Genomic DNA, 17,625 nt, shown 5'->3' with positions numbered 1-17,625 from the left:
ACTTCAAGTCACCACTTAAGTTACGAGTTACAACCAGGAACGGGGAGCGAGATGTAAACAAACATGGCAGAACATATACTGCTTTTTCATTTCAACCAGCAATGTTGCTCGCTGATTGCTCTTGTTGGAAGTTGAAGTATAACCCTTATTTTTTCTGCTTCATCCAAGAAGTATAGCCCCCAAGGGCACTGGTACGGGGGAACCAAGAGGGGTTGAGTCTTCTCCTCATCCAGAAAACAGTGCATCTCCTCATCTAACACTGTTTTGAAATTGGAAAGCTGATTTCAGTACAGATAATATGATGCTGATAAAAGCATGACATCAGGCACACTGTCAGAGCTGGTTAGCTAAACATTACGTGCCGGAAAACTGTACATTGTTTTATCCACCATAATCAACTTTTACGGCTGGGGCAAACGTTAGCTATTTCTTAATGGAGACATATTTTGGCACTGTTTCAAAACACACAACAGGTTGTAGTACAAAACAATATGTTGAATATTGTGATTGTAATGTGTGAACAAGATAAACAAACTGTTTACTAAGTTTGGCAATGATGAAAAAGAGACTGCTGCAGTTACTTAACTTATCTTGCTGCATGTGGCATCTTGCTTATGATTGATTGATTGATCATCTTAACTCTGGATTTTTGGCATGTATAGATCTGAATCAGATAACTGAGAGGTATCAATTTATTTTACATGAATACATTATTTTTCATTACCTTTACATTAAAATGAGCTAAACTGATAAACATCAACGCAACTGCCAAAGATAACTCAATGTCAAAGTCTTCACAAATATTGACAATATCTTGTCTATATATCTATAATATCTGTCTTTTGCAGCTGTGCCTTTGGTGTCATTTAAATGTGAAGACATTATCTTACCAGTTAAGTCTCTGGCATAAGGAAATGTGGTTTTCCTTCTGAGAAGAAAAGTGTGATACTACAGATATTACACAATTCATTTCTTTGACATAACTTGCAACAATGTTACCTTACATAATAATTTGACTGGGGACACTGCTCTCCATGTCCATGCCAGTGTTTGGCCAATCAGGTGAGGCTGCTTTTAAGCTTCCCTTGACAGAGTCATGGCCAATCACAAGTGAGTAGTGTCTTGACAGTAGCCTCACCTGATTGGTTATCATTCTTCTCTTTTTCACCATCGTAAAATCCTTAATAATGAGAGAAGAGAAATAGAAAGAGATGAAGTGGCACAACAGGGAATTGCTGGAATTGTTTCATTTAATGTCAGTTACACTGTAAAGTCTTATTAGTTATTGTTACTTAAAAAAGCATGCAAACCGATTGCTTAAAAACAAGTTAAGATGTCAGTTAGCAAGCAGCCTTTGCCCGTAGATCATGGATATATTCTGTTACATTTTCTATATGGGCCTCGAAGAACAAAAGTACATGTAGCCGTCACATCTGGTTGATAAACAAATTAAGTTACAAATAATGCAGCTTTCAAAAGTTACAGTACAAAAAGTCAAATTTTACTGCTCCTATTATGCAGTAGTTCTCACTGTCCGCTCCCAGTCTAAGCTGCTGTGGCAATGTGGGGACAGAAAGAGCTGCTGCATATTATGAGAAATTAAAAAAGTAATATTCAGAATAATTCTTGTAGACCAAAAATATTAGATGACTATAGTCCCAAGTTCAATTTCCCTGGACATGTTCTTTAATGAAATTCATTTATAGAAATATCTATTATCTATCTATCATGACAACATTTCAAAAGCAGTATCCTTTGTGTTAATTTAGCAGCAGTGTGACAACACTGCAAAGAAATTATTAAATTTCTGGCAGAGAAAATATGAAATTCATCATTTTAATTTCATTTCAAGTTCAACACGTTCATGTTATATCTAACAACTTTGGGAAAAGATCACAAGGATGATGGTGGGAAACCGCCAGAACATGCTTGGACCAGGTTTGCTCTACTAGTTAACTATTAGCCATACCTATCAGTTAGTTAACGCTAGCTGGAATCCGTGTTAGTGTTAGCTAACACTTATGTAGTCATTAAAACACGTTAACAAGCAATCTTGCTGGATGACCTACTGTATTATTCCTCAAAAGAATACCTGTTACAACACGACACACGACTTTCGAAAGTCGAGTGAAAAAAAAATCAAGGTTGCCTGTGGTCTGACTCTGCTGTCTGTGGTGGTGTTGCGGGAGAGACTGTCTACTGCACATGCCCCCTGCTCCTTATTCATCATCATTTTCTGTCACTCCCGCCTCTTTTGCTACTTGTTGTTGTGAGTTAACTCACAACACCCTGGACAGGTCACCAGTCTATCACAGGGTCAAGACAGAGACAAACAACCTTTCACACTCAAACTCACACCTAGGCTCAATTTAGAATCACCAATTAGCCTAAGAAGCATGTGGTGCATAATATGAGAAATTAAAAAAAGTACCCAGAGAAAACCCACCTGGACTCGAACGTACAGTTTCAGAGATCATTTCATCCATTGTCAGGACATTGTCAAAGTAACCTTGGTCTTCTTCCACATGCAACATTCAAGTTGCAGCTTTTTACATCCAGTGTTGTTGAGAGATCATCTTCATCTGTGTATAATCTTCAAGGCTATATTTCCACTCGCAGATGTGGTGTAGAGTTAATAGCATTCATAGCACACAAGTCATATGAAAGCATTGTGAGTGAAAGGAAGGCCTGTGCTAATTCAGGACTGTAGCTAGAGGTTGAAAGGCTACAAGACCTATTGACTGTGTTTCCCTGAATAGTGACTCATATTCAGGCTTAAGCCAAAAGTCCAAGTTGTGGAAAAAATAATAATCACGATTATTTTTGATTGATATTGAAATCACGATTAATAAACACGATTATTCATTGATTTCAAAAAAGTATCTATTGAACCACCAAAACTCAACTTTAAATATAACCTTTTATAGCATAAATGTAAAAGCCTCCGTTATCTCTCGTTGTCGCCGGGAGCCGGTGGGATATGGAGTGGAAGTGTAAAGAGTGTCCTCAGTGGAGGACTGTTTTGCGGTGGCAGTGGCTGAAGTCGACGCACTTTTTTGGGTCTTTCGCTCCGTCAGTACTTTATCATAGACCACTTTATGCAGAACTTCAAATGTTTAAATACATTTGTCGTGTTGCTCTGGGGTGCAGACATGACAGCGCACCAAACTTTGCAAACAATCTCCTTCTGCTCCACGTCCAACAATTTGAATCCAAAATGTCTCCAAATGACTGAAGTTGTCCTACCTTTCTTTTCAACTAAAGCTTCAGGCTGGCTTTCTGCCATGTTGTTAATCGCTCATTCCACAATTGATCCACACACATCACACGCTTGCTGCAGCTTCACACGACAGAAGGGCATTTGCGGTGCTTTTATAGTGCAGGAACTTGCACGGCACATTAATCGCTTTTCTTCGATTACAGTATTTTTAAGAAACCAAAATTGAAATCGTGATCAAAATTCGGTTAATCGTCCAGCCCTTAAACAAACAGTAACACTTAGCTTCTTTTAAAAGTTTCCTCAATGAACTCTATGTCTGCAGGATTCATGTTGGATCACGTCTTCACTACTGCAGTAATTTTACAAGAAAGGGGAGGAGCTAAAAGAAGGACACACAAAGAGAAACGGCAGGATGACAAAATCAAAATCTGTTCAATGAAACAATGCAACAATGAAAAAAAGACTTTTTTTTGTACAGGTTTTCTTATAGGAGGGGACGTCCTGCGTCTTCTTCATGGTCACATGGATGAGTGCCTAACTGTTCCATCTGGGGAGCATGGGGATGATCAGAGGAGGTAAGTTATACTGATAATTTCAGGTTGAAATTTCATTGCTCTGAAAAGTTTTGTGGGGTAATCTATGAATCTTTATTTACATTTCTTTATTTATATTTCCCAATGCAGCTTTCTTGCAAGTTACCTTACAAGTCAATTCTAGGTCCTAATTTTGTTCTAGTGTACGTGCCTCGCCTTTGTCATTTAATTTGCAGAAGCAGCATATTCATTTTTTTTATCCATTTCATTCTATTGGTATCATTTCAGTATGCACACCTCACAGTCAAACCGACTATGTCAAGGTATTGCTTGACACATTGTTTGACTAAACTCTCTATATTTAACGTTCAGGACACAGAAAAGTTTATATTTACATGAAATCCCCGAAAATTTAACCAAAATGCTCAATCTCAGCTTCAACTGGAATTGTAAGAAAATAACACTCAAATTTCATCGATCTGCAAGCTATATCTGAACGGCAGTGGTTATTTGTGCAATGTTACAAAGTTAGGTCAGAAAAAATCCTTGTTACAGGTTGTTTGAGTACCAATTGAAAGTTTTTAGCTAAAAAATATAAAACAGTTCTGTACTATAATACAGTATATAGAGTCATAGAGTCAGTGCATTGAACCCTGTTTCATGAATGTCCTGTACTTACTAAATAAATGAAGTCTCATAAGCACAAGTACAAATTTCTCACTTTCTCAAATTGGCTATAAGAAAATACTAAACATAATGCTGTATTCATAAACAATTATGAGCATATATAGTCAACACTTGGCAGAGACCGGACCTGCTTTTTTGGTCGGAAATAGAGAAGGTAGTGTACACTATGGAGCTTATTGTCCCGTGGGAAGACAGAGTTGAGGAGGCTAACGAGGCAAGAGAGCTAGGTATGGAAAGATGCCATCAGAAGCTGAGCAGCGAGGCTGGAGTGCCCGTGTGTGGCGGTTGCCTGAATTTGTTGCAAAATCCACCATTGCTCTCCTGTGTGAGCTGGGCATTTGCAGGAGTGGCAGTGGAGCGAGCGAGTGAGGGCAGTGGCTAAGGAGGAAACATGCCAGCTCGGGAGTATGCTAAAGGTAAGGCTGGCTGAGTAGTTTTAGTAGTTAGTAGTTGTAGTAGGGCTGAGGTGAGGTGTCGTGGGCCCAACTTAATGAAACATCAGTGAAGGAAGGGACGTGCCTCTTGAAAACCCCAATGATGTGAAGCATACCGCCTATTGCTGTTGGCTAGGCTAGTTAGCTTGTGTCTTTTAGTGTTTTATTACCGTTCTTAGGCAGAGGGGCGAAGTGTTGGTTGAAGTGTAGCTGCATGTCCCATCACTTCTTACCTGCTGCCGTTGGCAAGGCTAGTTAGCTGGTGTCTTCTCGTTGGTTGCTAGTTGGTAGCTGACTGCTAGCTTAGTGATCGATTTTTCAGTTGGACTAGGCTTCTAAATGTGCTTTGCCTCAGATCATGGCGCAAGGGATTGTAACATGTTATCCTGTGTATTAATGAGTGTGGGTCTGGAGTCTGGAGTGAATATAAACAATCTTAATGACGAAACTGCCGTCTAGCCACAAGAAAGTGATTATCAAAAAGAGGCCAGCATACAGTGTGGACAATTAACAGACTCGGTTTGGCTGCTATGACAGCAGACAGCTCTGCCTCTTGACAGGACCTATTCCTTTTTCATTTTAATTCAACACATGGATTACAGTATAATTATTAAAGATGCATTATAAAGATTTTTTTGAAAGGAAATGCTTAATTTCATAAATTTGTGGTGTACATGGTGAGATTTTCTTAGTGAAGTTTTTCTTAATGAGTCTTTGTTATGTCCAGTCTTGGAAGCATCATATACTATTCTGCCACTGCTAAGGTTCTACAGCAGACCTTGCGCTATTTGCTGTAGCACCCCAGTCCAATGTGCATGGTAAATTATGTGATTTGTTGTCTGGCTGTGGCTCTACTTAAGAGTATGGAGCTCAAACATACAGTTTTATAAATAGTAGTGCAAATGAACTGTTATTATAAGTCATCGGTGGTGAGAGAGATGGAGTGATGCATATGTTATTGCTATGTTAGTTTGGCACTAAGTTTGTCAACATTCAACAATTCTGTTTTTCTTTTTTTTTCTTCTTGTCTTCTTCTTCTCGTTTTTTTCTTGTTTTTTTTTCTTAGTAGTTTCTATGCAGCAATCCAACCATGAAGGCCTGTGTCACTGTCATCTCTGAACAGTCGATACTGAGATGTGTCTGTCACTTGAATTCTGTATGTTCTCATGTTAATTTAAGGGCTGGTAACATTAATGAGTCTTTCTTCTGTGGCAAAACCTTTGACCTTCCTTACATCTTGAAAGCTCCATTTTAAACTAATGTCACAGTAGACGTCCAGGTATTTCCAGGACTTTACTGTAATGGATCGTAATTTCTCTTTATTTAGTTCAATTCAAGATTCAAGATCATTCATTGATCCCAAAGGGAAATTATTTTGTTATAAGAACACTTATGAACAAGACATAGACATAAGAATAAAATAAAGTCAAATGAAATGAAATAAAATAAAAATGAGGCAGAAGTAATACTTACAAAAATTTACAGTGATTTTGACATGATTTACAGTGGTGGAGTGATTCTTGCCATAATGTGAATTAGAACAGCAGTCAAATAGGGCAATTCACTGCAGAGAACTGAACAGCACAACGTATGGTGTCAACACAACAAGAAGGAAAGACATTATACAAATTTGCTCGCCTGTTAAGTGAAAAGCATCATGAGTCGTCAAGGCAAAAGGTGGCTACTCTAAAAATAGGAAATCTAAAATATGTTTATTTTTTAGCATTTTTTTTGTTAAATACATGATTCCATAATGTTCTTCACTGTTTTGATGTAGTTAGTATTAATCTACAATGTAGAAAATAATAATAATAATAATAATTAGTTCAGTTAACCCACATGTCGCACAGCATACGGTTAGCACAGTTAGCTTACAGTTAGCACAGTTAGCCTACATGTAGTTCAGTCAACCCACATGTCGCACACTTGACCCACATGTCGCACAGTTAGCACGCTTAACCCACATTTAACACAGTTAGCTTACAGTTAGCCTGTGTGTGAGAGAGTTTGTACATCCTACTACTCTTCCTGAGTGTATCTGTAATTGTAATGACAAAAAGTTTCCTGTGGCAACCCACAGTGGTCGTCATTGACGACAGAAGTGCGCGGCGCTGGGACGCAGAAAAGAGCTAGATTTCCCGCCTTTTCGCTGGTCTCACATTTGGGCTTACTGTGACAAAACAGTAGCTCCGATCAGAAAAACAAGCAGACCGTGGGCGTCGTAAGACCTTCCTGAAGACTTTGGTATGTTTTTTGTATTTGTAAATATTTTGGACACACTCGAGAGTTAAGCACAAAGGTCCCTTCTTTTCTCAAAAAATCTTTGCATTGGAGTGAATGGAGAGCAGACGGGTACTTTACTGCGAACAGAGGCTCGCAGTTTAAATTCTGTATGTCTCACTGCTTTGCTGAGCACATCGTGAGAGAAACAACAAGTTTGTCTACAACTGTGGAAAAAATCATGTGTCTAGTGTGTAAATTGTGGCCGGGATGAGCGTGAAAAGAGAAAATTTTCTGGCATTTTCACACACGCTCTCTCACTCTAAGTACCAACATTCCGCACTCTAAAATGAGTTTTTTGGAAAAACATTATGGTCATTGAACAGTGATTGATCAAAAACGATAAGACCTATGAAAACGAGGAAATAATAATATACCAATACACAAGGCTTGTGTCTACATTTTAAAGTTTAAATAAAGTGTCTAGGTGAAAGTATGCCTGAGTGTCATGAAAAATTCGTATTTCGGAAAGAAAAGTAATAGCACACCAATCCCAATTGAACCGCACGTTTTGATATATAACTCGTTAAGGGACGAAAAAAGGGAGGAAGAGGAAAAATAACAAGAACAAACACGCGGGATAACAATAGGGTCAGCTTGCTGCTGTAGACTGGAGGCTCAGGCGTTGCCCCGTAGCCCCTAATAATAATAACTGACTGGTACTATATATTTAAAGATTGAAATGTTTTCAAAGGTGAGAGCCATATTATTAAGCAATGCAGTATAGAATGTCTGTTTTTCACTTTTAACACTTAACTGACTGCTGGTGTATATCACTGAGATGTCAAGCACTTCTAGACTGACATTCGAGAGAAGTAACTTTTTAATATTTTGTACATAATTTGCCATTGTTATACAATCTTTATCCACAGGACAGTGCACTATGAGGGAGGACCAGTGTCCAGTCATGCCAGGTCCCTGTGGAGGCTGGAGACACTGCGGGTTCTGTGAGTATAACAAACGTGTTATATACATATACAGTAAATAAATGCATAGCTAAATGTACACCTATAAAAAATTGCTCACACATATGTGTTGCCCTACCTGCATTGTTGCAGTTCATGTGAAAGAAGAGAGCCCTTAAAGGGAAATGTAACAGTTACTGAGTTTGACGTAGGTGTTTGACATAGTTCATAGCACCACTGAAAATTACAGCTGTGAGAGATATACTGGACCGTAAAATATTACGTATTCTACACTGCTCTCTGGTATTACCATATGTACATTACTGTGTGGGAGTCTGGGGAAACACTTACAAAAACAATCTACACATTATGCACACTGCAAAAAATAGCCACCAGGATAAATAACGTGGGATGCCAGGAACACACCAACAAACTGCTTTTAAAGTCACATGCATTTAAGTGTAGATGTACGGTGGAATTCAAAACTCCACTTATAATGTTCAAAGTAAGAAATAATCTACTTTCTAACAATATACAAAACATGTTCATGGACAGAGAAGGGGGTTATAATCTCAGAGGGAACTTAAACTTTAAACATTGGTGTTTTGTTCAACACACGAAAGCATGTGCATATCTGTTTGTGGGGTGATTTTGTGGAATACACTGGGTGAGGAAATCAGGCACAGTGAAAATGTTATACAATTTGAGAAGAGGTATAAAGAGATGATTTTCACAAGGTACAGGAATGAAGAAGAGGTATGTAAAGTACCTAAAATATTATTATTGTTTTTGTTATTGCTGCTATTATTATTATTATTGTTACTGTTTAGTAAAGGATGAAGAAAACACTGAACAATAACATTAATACTGACAAGGGGTTGGGCCAGATAAGCATGTTGCTTCCCTTCACTCCTTTACGAACATTACCGACAATTTAAATTACTTATTGGAAGTATTTTGATTTTTTTCCGTATTTTGTTTCTTTTTCAACTGTATATGCATTTGATCTTTTGAATGTTCAAAATAAACTTAATTATATACAAAGTAGACTAAAAAGAGAAACATGACATAGCACATGACAATATACAATATGGGTGATGCAACCCTGAGTTGAATGAAGATGTGCATCCGTGCTTGAAAGTTCTAGTACATATCGTTGCCCAGAGGGGTATTGCACAAAACCAGAATAAGGGATTAATGTTGTATATGTTAGTTATCCTGGATGAATTTAGCCTCAAGTCGGTTGAACGAAAGGAGGATAACTTTATCCCAGACAAGTAACCATGATGATTTATCCAGCTAGCCTGCTCCAGACCAGGCTAAGAATCAGGATAAGATAAATCCTGTATTGGATCTGTTGTCAACACTGTGAGAGATTAATGTGTTTTAAAGTATTTCCATAGTCTTTCTATATGTTAGATAATTTCAATCATCCTACGTCCAAATATTATAGTCATTTCATTTGCCATTTGATTTTTACTTTTAGTAGTATTTATTTACATAGATTATATATAAAGACAAAAAGCTCATATTGATAGACAAAATATGTAATCAAGAAAAAGAAGACATAAGACGCTTTATTTGGAATCTTTTCCTTATTGATACAACATCAAAAGGTTCTAAAAGATACGAAAAAAAAATAAAAAATCAGACAGTACAATACAATACAGTCAAAAAAATACATACGAAACCTTATAGGTTTGATTAATGTATCATTGCAATTGATTCGAATTTCTCTTTTAAAGATTGCTGGAGTTGCAAAGACGGTCTCCATTATGACTGATGGGGGCGACATAGTATACATATACTGTAGGTCCAACTCCCCATTCACCTATTTCCTCTTCACGATGGCATGCCCTTTATATATTATATTTGTATAATGTGTTTATTTGTCTGTTTTTAAGCACCTTGGATATTATGAATGTGTAACAATATACAGCAGGTTAAGAAATTATGCATCGTTATTAGATACATTCTCTGGTGTGCTGATTCCAAGAAAAATATTGATGGCCAATTGGTCAGAGAGTAATATATTGCCAATGATCTTTCCTAAACCTAAATGCTGAATTTAAAATTTTTGCCAACAAATTATCTTTTGTGGTACTTTTTTCCTGTGTATGTGCATTTTGTCTAGTATTGGTAACCAGTGATGGGAGTAACGGCATTAAAATAAACGGCGTTACTAACGGCGTTACTTTTTTCAGTAACGGGGAAATCTACCTAATTACTATTTCCATCTTTATAACGACGTTTCCGTTACTGAAAATTAAATGGGGTGCGTTACTTGGTTCTCAACCACGGGAGCTGCGAAGCTGTTTTTTGCGAGGAGAGGAGGGAGGGACGAAACAACCGCAACTTTTGCCGATGTGAAAGCGGTATGTCTGCCAGTTGGGATCTGACTCTGAAGTGCAATAAATATTAAAAGTTCTTTGTAAGTACGTGTCTATGCAATTCTACTCTATGCAACTGGGTTGTGAAACCTGCTAAGGAAAAAATCTAATTATTAAACATATTTAAACTTAAAAAAAGGAAGAGTAACGCAATAGTTACTTTCCCTGGTAACTAGTTACTTTTATAGTGGAGTAATTCAGTTACTAACTCACTAACTTACTTTTTGGGGGTAGTAACTAGTAACTGTAACTAATTACTTTTTAAAAGTAATGTGCCCAACACTTTTGGTAACACACTGAGTAGCCATATTTCAAAATCCCACCTCTCCAAATCAATTGTATACCCCACATTTATAGTGAAAGAAAAAAAGGGCTTTTTTTTTCTAGATAAAATATTAGTAAGTCAGATCAGAGGGAGATGAAGCTCTTCAGTTCCTGAAGGCAGCAGTGCTCCAGGGATGGTCAGATCGCCGGGAGGACACCCCTCTGGCCATCAGAGAATACTGGTCAATCAGGGAAGAGATCAATGCACAAGATGGAGTGCTCTTCAAAAGCCAGAGAGTCATAGTCCCAAAATCACTTCATGCTGAAATGTTGAGACGCATTCATGCCAGGCATGTTGGAGGAGATGTTTGCTATAGGCAGGCGAGAGACACGCTGTACTTGCCGAATATGCAGACAGTGCTCAGCATGCAACGAATACTCACATGAACAGCAGCGTGAAACAATGCTGTCATATGCACTCCCAACGCGGCCACGGCAGATTGTGATTATGGAATTGTTTCACTTTCTGCTTATTGTAGATCATTATTCAGATTTTTGGGAAATTATATTGCTCCCAGATCTTTCAGCAGAGACCACAGTACTGAGATGCAAGGCCCAGTTTGCAAAGCACGGGCAACCTGACTGGGTGATAACAGAATATGGCCCACAGTTTGACTGTGCAAAAGGTTGGGACTTTGAACATGTTAAGTCCTCACCCAGACATCCGAAATCCAATGGAAAAGCAGGGTCAGCCCTGAAAATAGCGAAGTATCTGAGTAAGAAGACGGCCTGTGCAAGCAACATCCCGTGGCGGGCAGGACAGGCAGGTGGAGAAGAGGAGTTTGCGTGCAGCAGGTCGGACTCAGATCGTACCTGGTGGATTTAGAAGGAACATACTACAGGCGAAATCGGGTGGACTTGTGACTAGAAGAGGTCGGAGGGACAGAACGCCAGCCAAGCAGTACAGCAAGCAGCAAAGCAGCCTGCCTGTCGAGCAACCCAGCAGTCCATCCCGAAATGCAGTGGACAAGGTCGTACACAGTGGCACAGGATTCTCCACCCACACCAGGGCACAGGACGGTCAGCAGCAGGCTGGTGAAGGTGCCAAACAGATTGAACCTATCTACTTGGAGACAGCATTGGATTTAGACATTACCTGCATACATCTGCTTGTGTGCTGCACTTTTGCACTAGACATGTGCACACATGTGTGTTTTACTTGACTCTACTAATAGCTCTACTTATGCCCAGTCATGATGTCAAGGCTCTGCTACTTACTGCTTCCTCTCCACTACATGTCAGTATTAAATAGTACAACTTTTACACTACTATTGGGAGTTATTGGACATCTGCAGAGCAGAGGCAGAAACACTTTTCTTGCTTTGTTTTTGTCTGGAAAAGTGCAGGAAAGGCATTTTGTTCTGGATGGGGCAGGCACGGCAACATTTCCTTTGCAGGTTCAAGAACCAAAGTATATAGAATATACTATATATAGCATTATATATATGGAATATATGGAAATATATAGCATTTCCATATATTTGCAATGAGATTGTTTAAATCTTTCATTGCTTATGTCTTTGACCCATTTTTGTATCTAGTTGGAGTGGCAGTCATATCCGCTGGGGTCAGCCTTTCAGACTGAGACATGTGACCACTGGGAAGTATCTGAGTCTCATAGAAGACAAGTCTCTCATGCTGGTGGACAAAGAGAAAGCTGATGTCAAGTCTACAGCATTCTGCTTCCGGTCTTCCAAGGTAAATAGCCAACGTCTGCATGCGTGAAAGATAGAACACTGGGTGCATTTCAGATTATTGTTTACCCTGTGCTCATTTGTCGCTGCAATCGATTTACATGATTAAAACATTCAAACATACAGTGGTGAAAAAAAAAATTGTACACCCCATGCATTTGTTAAATATTGTATTAAGAATCAGGTCTTCAAGTGCAATTGCATTTAGTGCAGTCACAGACAAAATACTAAACAAATCCTAAAACAGCCATTAAAAACTTAAAATTAATTAATTAATTCCCTAAAAATACATAACAAATTTTGAGTATTGTGATAATTTTGGTACCAGTAGTCCACTAATGAAAGCCATGCTTTTTATTAAAAGACACATTTTTCTGTTGCTGTGCTTCATGTCTATATAAAGCCAGTGCATTTGTTCTTCAGAAAAAAAATGGCTACAATAAGTTACCTAGCACAGTAAACACACCTGAAGATACAGACTCTCAGCCAGGAAGGGTACAGCTGCCACCAGATCACCAGGAAGTGCAGATGCAGTCCTTCAGCAGCTGGATCCACTCTACAGAAGTACAGACGAACCAGCAACTTGGAAGACAAACCAAGATCTGGGCGTCCAAGGGTTTCTTCAACAAGAAATGGCCCCATCCTGATCCACATGTGCAGGGAAAACCGCTGAATAACATCACAGGAGCTCCAACAGTAGTGGTCAAACCAAATTGTACGTGGTCGACTTTTAGATCGTGGCTTAAGGTCTTACAAGGCTGTAAAGAAGCCATCGATCAATGAGAGACAGAGACCCCTCGTCATTGGGCCCAGGCACACAAGAACTGGACAGTCAGGAACTGGAAGAAGATTCTGTGGTCAGATGAGTCCAATTTCCAGCTTTATCTTCCTCCTGCTAATGTGAGGGTACGCAAAAGGCCAGGTGAAGCATCATCTCCAGCATGTACAGTACCACCATACTATCAGAAATGGTGGAGGCAGCATCTTTGTTTGGGGATGTATGAGTGCTGCTAGTGTTGGTCATCTCACTGTCTGTGATGGTACATTATACTTTATATTGTGTCGTTCTCCAAACCCACATGCTGCCTTCTGCGTGTGCACTGTTCCAGTGAGGTTGACACTGGATGTTGCCACAAGATAATGCCCCTTGCCACACATCCAGGGCCAGTAGAACTTGGCTGCAGGCTTTTTTCGTTTCTCTCTTGAATATGCATATTTTCTTCTAAAATCTTCCCTCCTTTAAATATGATACATGAAAAAAGAGTGTCTTTTCTTTTTTGATATCTCATTTAGGAGTGACAGAACAAATATTTTAACTTTTCAGTTAACAATCACTATTATTTACCTGTATTTGCTCCTTTTTAGGAAAAGTTGGACCTTGGTGTAAGGAAGGAGGTGGACGGGATGGGTACTCCTGACATTAAGTATGGTGACTCAGTGTGTTACATCCAACATGTTGACACCTGTCTGTGGCTTACATACCAGACTGTTGATGCCAAGTGTGCTCGCATGGGCGGAATACAGAGAAAGGTAACATTACACACTGCGTCATATGTCCAGCCTTGAACTTTTTTATCCTATATCCCACTTATCTTTGGGATTCTCTTTATATTGAAGAGTACAATGAAACGTTTTCCTAATATTAGGGCAAAGTTTCAGTAAATCCATACATGCTTGCCAGTCCCTACTTAATAGAGCTAATACTGGGAGTGCTCACAGCTGATAAGGTAGAATTTGGTAGCAAATGACATACCAGAGTGTGAAAATTCAAACATCGTAATGGCAGTTGGTGTTTGTTGTACTCCTCAAATGACAATGTATAGTCCTTTGAAAATGGTTCTATTAATTTGGGGTCATAAGAGTAACAATAAAAATGTATCACTATTTTGAAAGGAAACATATTGTTTTGTTTTCTGATTTTTATTTCAGGCTATCATGCACCATGAGGGTCACATGGATGATGGGCTAACTCTGTCTCGATCACAACATGAGGAGAGCCACACTGCGAGAGTCATCCGGAGTACTGCCTTTCTTTTCAACCTTTTCATCAGGTGAATTCCCATAGAAATACATCACATATAATCGCTATACTGTATATCCATGTGAACATGTCCTACAAGTAGACAAAGAGAACCCAATCAAACAGAAATCCTATACCGTGCATTTATTTATGCAAGTAAATGAAAAACTTCTTTGAATTTCAAAAGTATGTGACATTAGACACATAGTATGTGTCTAGCTACATGATGCATTATCTTAAGATTTAGTTCAAAGATTTCCTGAAATGTTCTTTTCAAATTCCTTAGTATAATTAAGAATTCAGTGGTCCATCAATGATGACAAGCTGATAACAGTCATCTTAAATCTCCTTGACATTCTGTCTGACTTTAGATTTGTGGATTCCAAACTATTTAGAAATCTTTGTTGCTCTTCAGAAAGCCTTAGTCAGTGCCGTCATACACTTCCACAAATATGTGCTGTGAAGATCAGACCATTACAGATCCCTAAATTTTGAACAAAAGAAGCTCAAACTCAACAATACTGGAATCTCTTTGTTTCAGTGTAGAACTATTCAGATAGGCTCCAATTTGACCTTGAACTAAACATACAATCTTAAGAAGTGCAATTATGTTTGAACTGGATATGTAATATTAGCAAATTTTTCTCAATAAACAAATACACAAATATGATATTTCTGTTTCATTTGTTTGATTGGATTCCTTTTTTCTATTTTCAGGATTTGTGTAGAAATGTAGAAAATTCTGAGGGGTGCTTAGACTTATGTAGCCTACATTGCATAGCATATCATTATCCTAATAGCTTAATTGCCATATTTGAACATTTTCAACAACAACAAAAAAATTATTTTTGGAAAGCACATTGGTATTTTTATTGATATTGAAACAGTCAGTCAAAAAATGACTTGAGGCAATTATGATATTAGGCTAACACCATGACTGAACACCTGAAGAAGGAGAATATTGTACCGTAACGTCACTGGTTTCGTGTTTATTAATCATGATTTCAATATCTAATTTGAGACTTGTCTCAAATTGCCCAAACTCCTCTCTCCATGACTCTGCTTGAGAGGATTCACTTCCTGTGATTGAGCTGAAAAGGTTAAACCTAGCAAAAACAATGACAGTGCACCCTCACCACTACACCTCTATCGTCCATCTTCATCTCCTCTTCACTGTCTGGTACACTACTCCTACTTCTAAAGACAAAGACAGACGATGGCATATAATTTGCTCTGTTGAGAAAGTTATTGACTGCAATCTGCCATCATTCAAGGACCTGTACACTAGTGGTGGGCGATTCGATCAAAATATCGATAGTATGGATACCAAGTCTGTATCGGTATCGGTACCGATATCAAGTTGCTGTATTTTCAAGCCGAAAAACGAGACAAAAGCAAAATGTGGGATTGTAAAAAGCTAGTCAGGTATAGTGAAAACACTAATAATTTATATAAACATATAAAAAACATCCAAAAGAAAACTTGGAGCTACAAAAGTGGAGAGAGGAGGAGAGAAATCCTCCACCCTCTGGCCCCGTTGCAAGACCCCCAGTCCAGAGGCAGAGGTCATTGGCAGAGGCCTTTCAGCATGGCAGTGAATATCCAGGCAGTTATAGTGTTGAAAGTAACAAAGTGAAACTGTTATTTATTACTTTAGCCAACTCCAAAAGTATAAATTATGCTAATACCTTGACGTAATACATTTATTAGTCTATTCTGTCCATTCATTTATTTCAGTTTTGATGTTACTACTCTCAAATTAGAGCACAGATTCTACACTGCAACTCAAAGATGCTGATTCCAATCCTCTTGTCTGGTCTGTATTCTAAAGGGGTCTAGATGCATTAAGAAAAAAAGGAAAGAGCTCTACTTTAGACCTGCCAATAGACTCAGTCAGCCTAAGTCTGCAGGACCTGATTGGATACTTCCAACCACCTGATGAACACTTGGAACATGAAGACAAGCAGAACCGACTCAGGGCACTGAAGAAACGGCAAAACCTCTTCCAGGAGGAGGTAACGTGTGTGGGTGTGGGTGTGTGTCTGTTCCTAAAAGGTATGAGTGAGGATTTGTTTTTCCTATATGTGAGCTTCTAATGTTATTAATTCATTTCTCTGTTCAAAATAAATAGAAATATTTCCCCCATTTTAATATACTATTTATTTGGTCTCAAAAATTCAGAGGGGTGCAATACTACACTGCGATATTGTGAAAGTCAAACAGAAGCATTTGTGACTGCTTGTGTGCAAGACTGAGACAACCCCGCCAACACAAGGAAGAGGCCTACAGGAGTGAAGATCGGGACCTGTACAAGCAGGCCAGGAACAAGCTGACAAAAGCGGGATTTCCATACATGGCCTACCTCTAAACCACTCATCACCACTCACCACCTTTTTTTTTAAACTACCTTTTGCATTGCTTTTACATTGCCCCGCCCCCTGGATTTGCAGGCTTTAGCCACACCCACAAGCCAGGAGCAGCCAGAAACAGTGACAACAACACAATAACACATGGATGATCTTGAAGGAATGCTGTTCGCGATCCTCCTTTTTTGGTGATATTTCAAACATCATCCTCGCCGCATAGTATAATTTGAAAGAGAAATGGATCGATTTAAAAAAAAAATGCAATACAACTAGCTCACTAGGTTGTTGCTACTAGCAACCACGGACCACACAGTAAAGTTATGTTCCAACAACCAGTGAACGAAAGAAAACAAATGTTATGCAGTTATGAGCTTTCAAGCAGAACACAATGAACGTAAAAAAAACTTAAAACTTACCGGAAGACTGTGCCAATGGTGTAATGGATTCGAGGCAAGCTTCCCTACCAGCGCTACGTGGTCTGTGGCCGTATATCGCGTCCATCTCCGCATACCAAAATTGGACTTCAATTTTTTAAGTTTCCTCTTTTTTTTTTTTTTGATAAATGCGCCTGAAAGCTTGGCTGCATGACGCCTGTAGCTCCGCAAAGAATAACCTGTTTAGGTTATTCTGAGTGTGTTAATGGTTGTTTTTTTTTTTTTTGTCTGACTTGTTTTTCTGTGCCTTGAACCAGTCAAATGGTTTTGGTTGTTTTTTGTCTTTTTGTGCTATTTTATTTTGTTTTGTTTTTCTAACTTTTTTTTTTTGGCTGTGT

The 17,625-nt window shown here is 38.6% G+C and overlaps 1 protein-coding gene across 8 annotated transcripts in view; it reads left to right on the top strand.

The window, feature by feature from the left end:
• The window catches only part of ryr2a (ryanodine receptor 2a (cardiac)), a 235,045-nt gene that overhangs the window by 54,707 nt on the left and 162,713 nt on the right, over positions 1-17,625 (top strand). For all 8 annotated transcript variants that reach the window (XM_047609639.1, XM_047609637.1, XM_047609638.1 and 5 more), the window contains exons 8-13: positions 3,699-3,795; positions 8,027-8,101; positions 12,315-12,471; positions 13,833-13,997; positions 14,397-14,518; positions 16,319-16,502. In XM_047609639.1, the coding sequence (XP_047465595.1) occupies positions 3,699-3,795; positions 8,027-8,101; positions 12,315-12,471; positions 13,833-13,997; positions 14,397-14,518; positions 16,319-16,502 (800 nt within the window). The remainder of the gene's footprint in view (positions 1-3,698; positions 3,796-8,026; positions 8,102-12,314; positions 12,472-13,832; positions 13,998-14,396; positions 14,519-16,318; positions 16,503-17,625) is intronic.

Source organism: Mugil cephalus, chromosome 16 (genome assembly GCF_022458985.1).
Source record: "Mugil cephalus isolate CIBA_MC_2020 chromosome 16, CIBA_Mcephalus_1.1, whole genome shotgun sequence".
NCBI classification, from domain to species: domain Eukaryota; kingdom Metazoa; phylum Chordata; class Actinopteri; order Mugiliformes; family Mugilidae; genus Mugil; species Mugil cephalus.
This window is presented reverse-complemented; position numbering and strand designations above follow the sequence as displayed.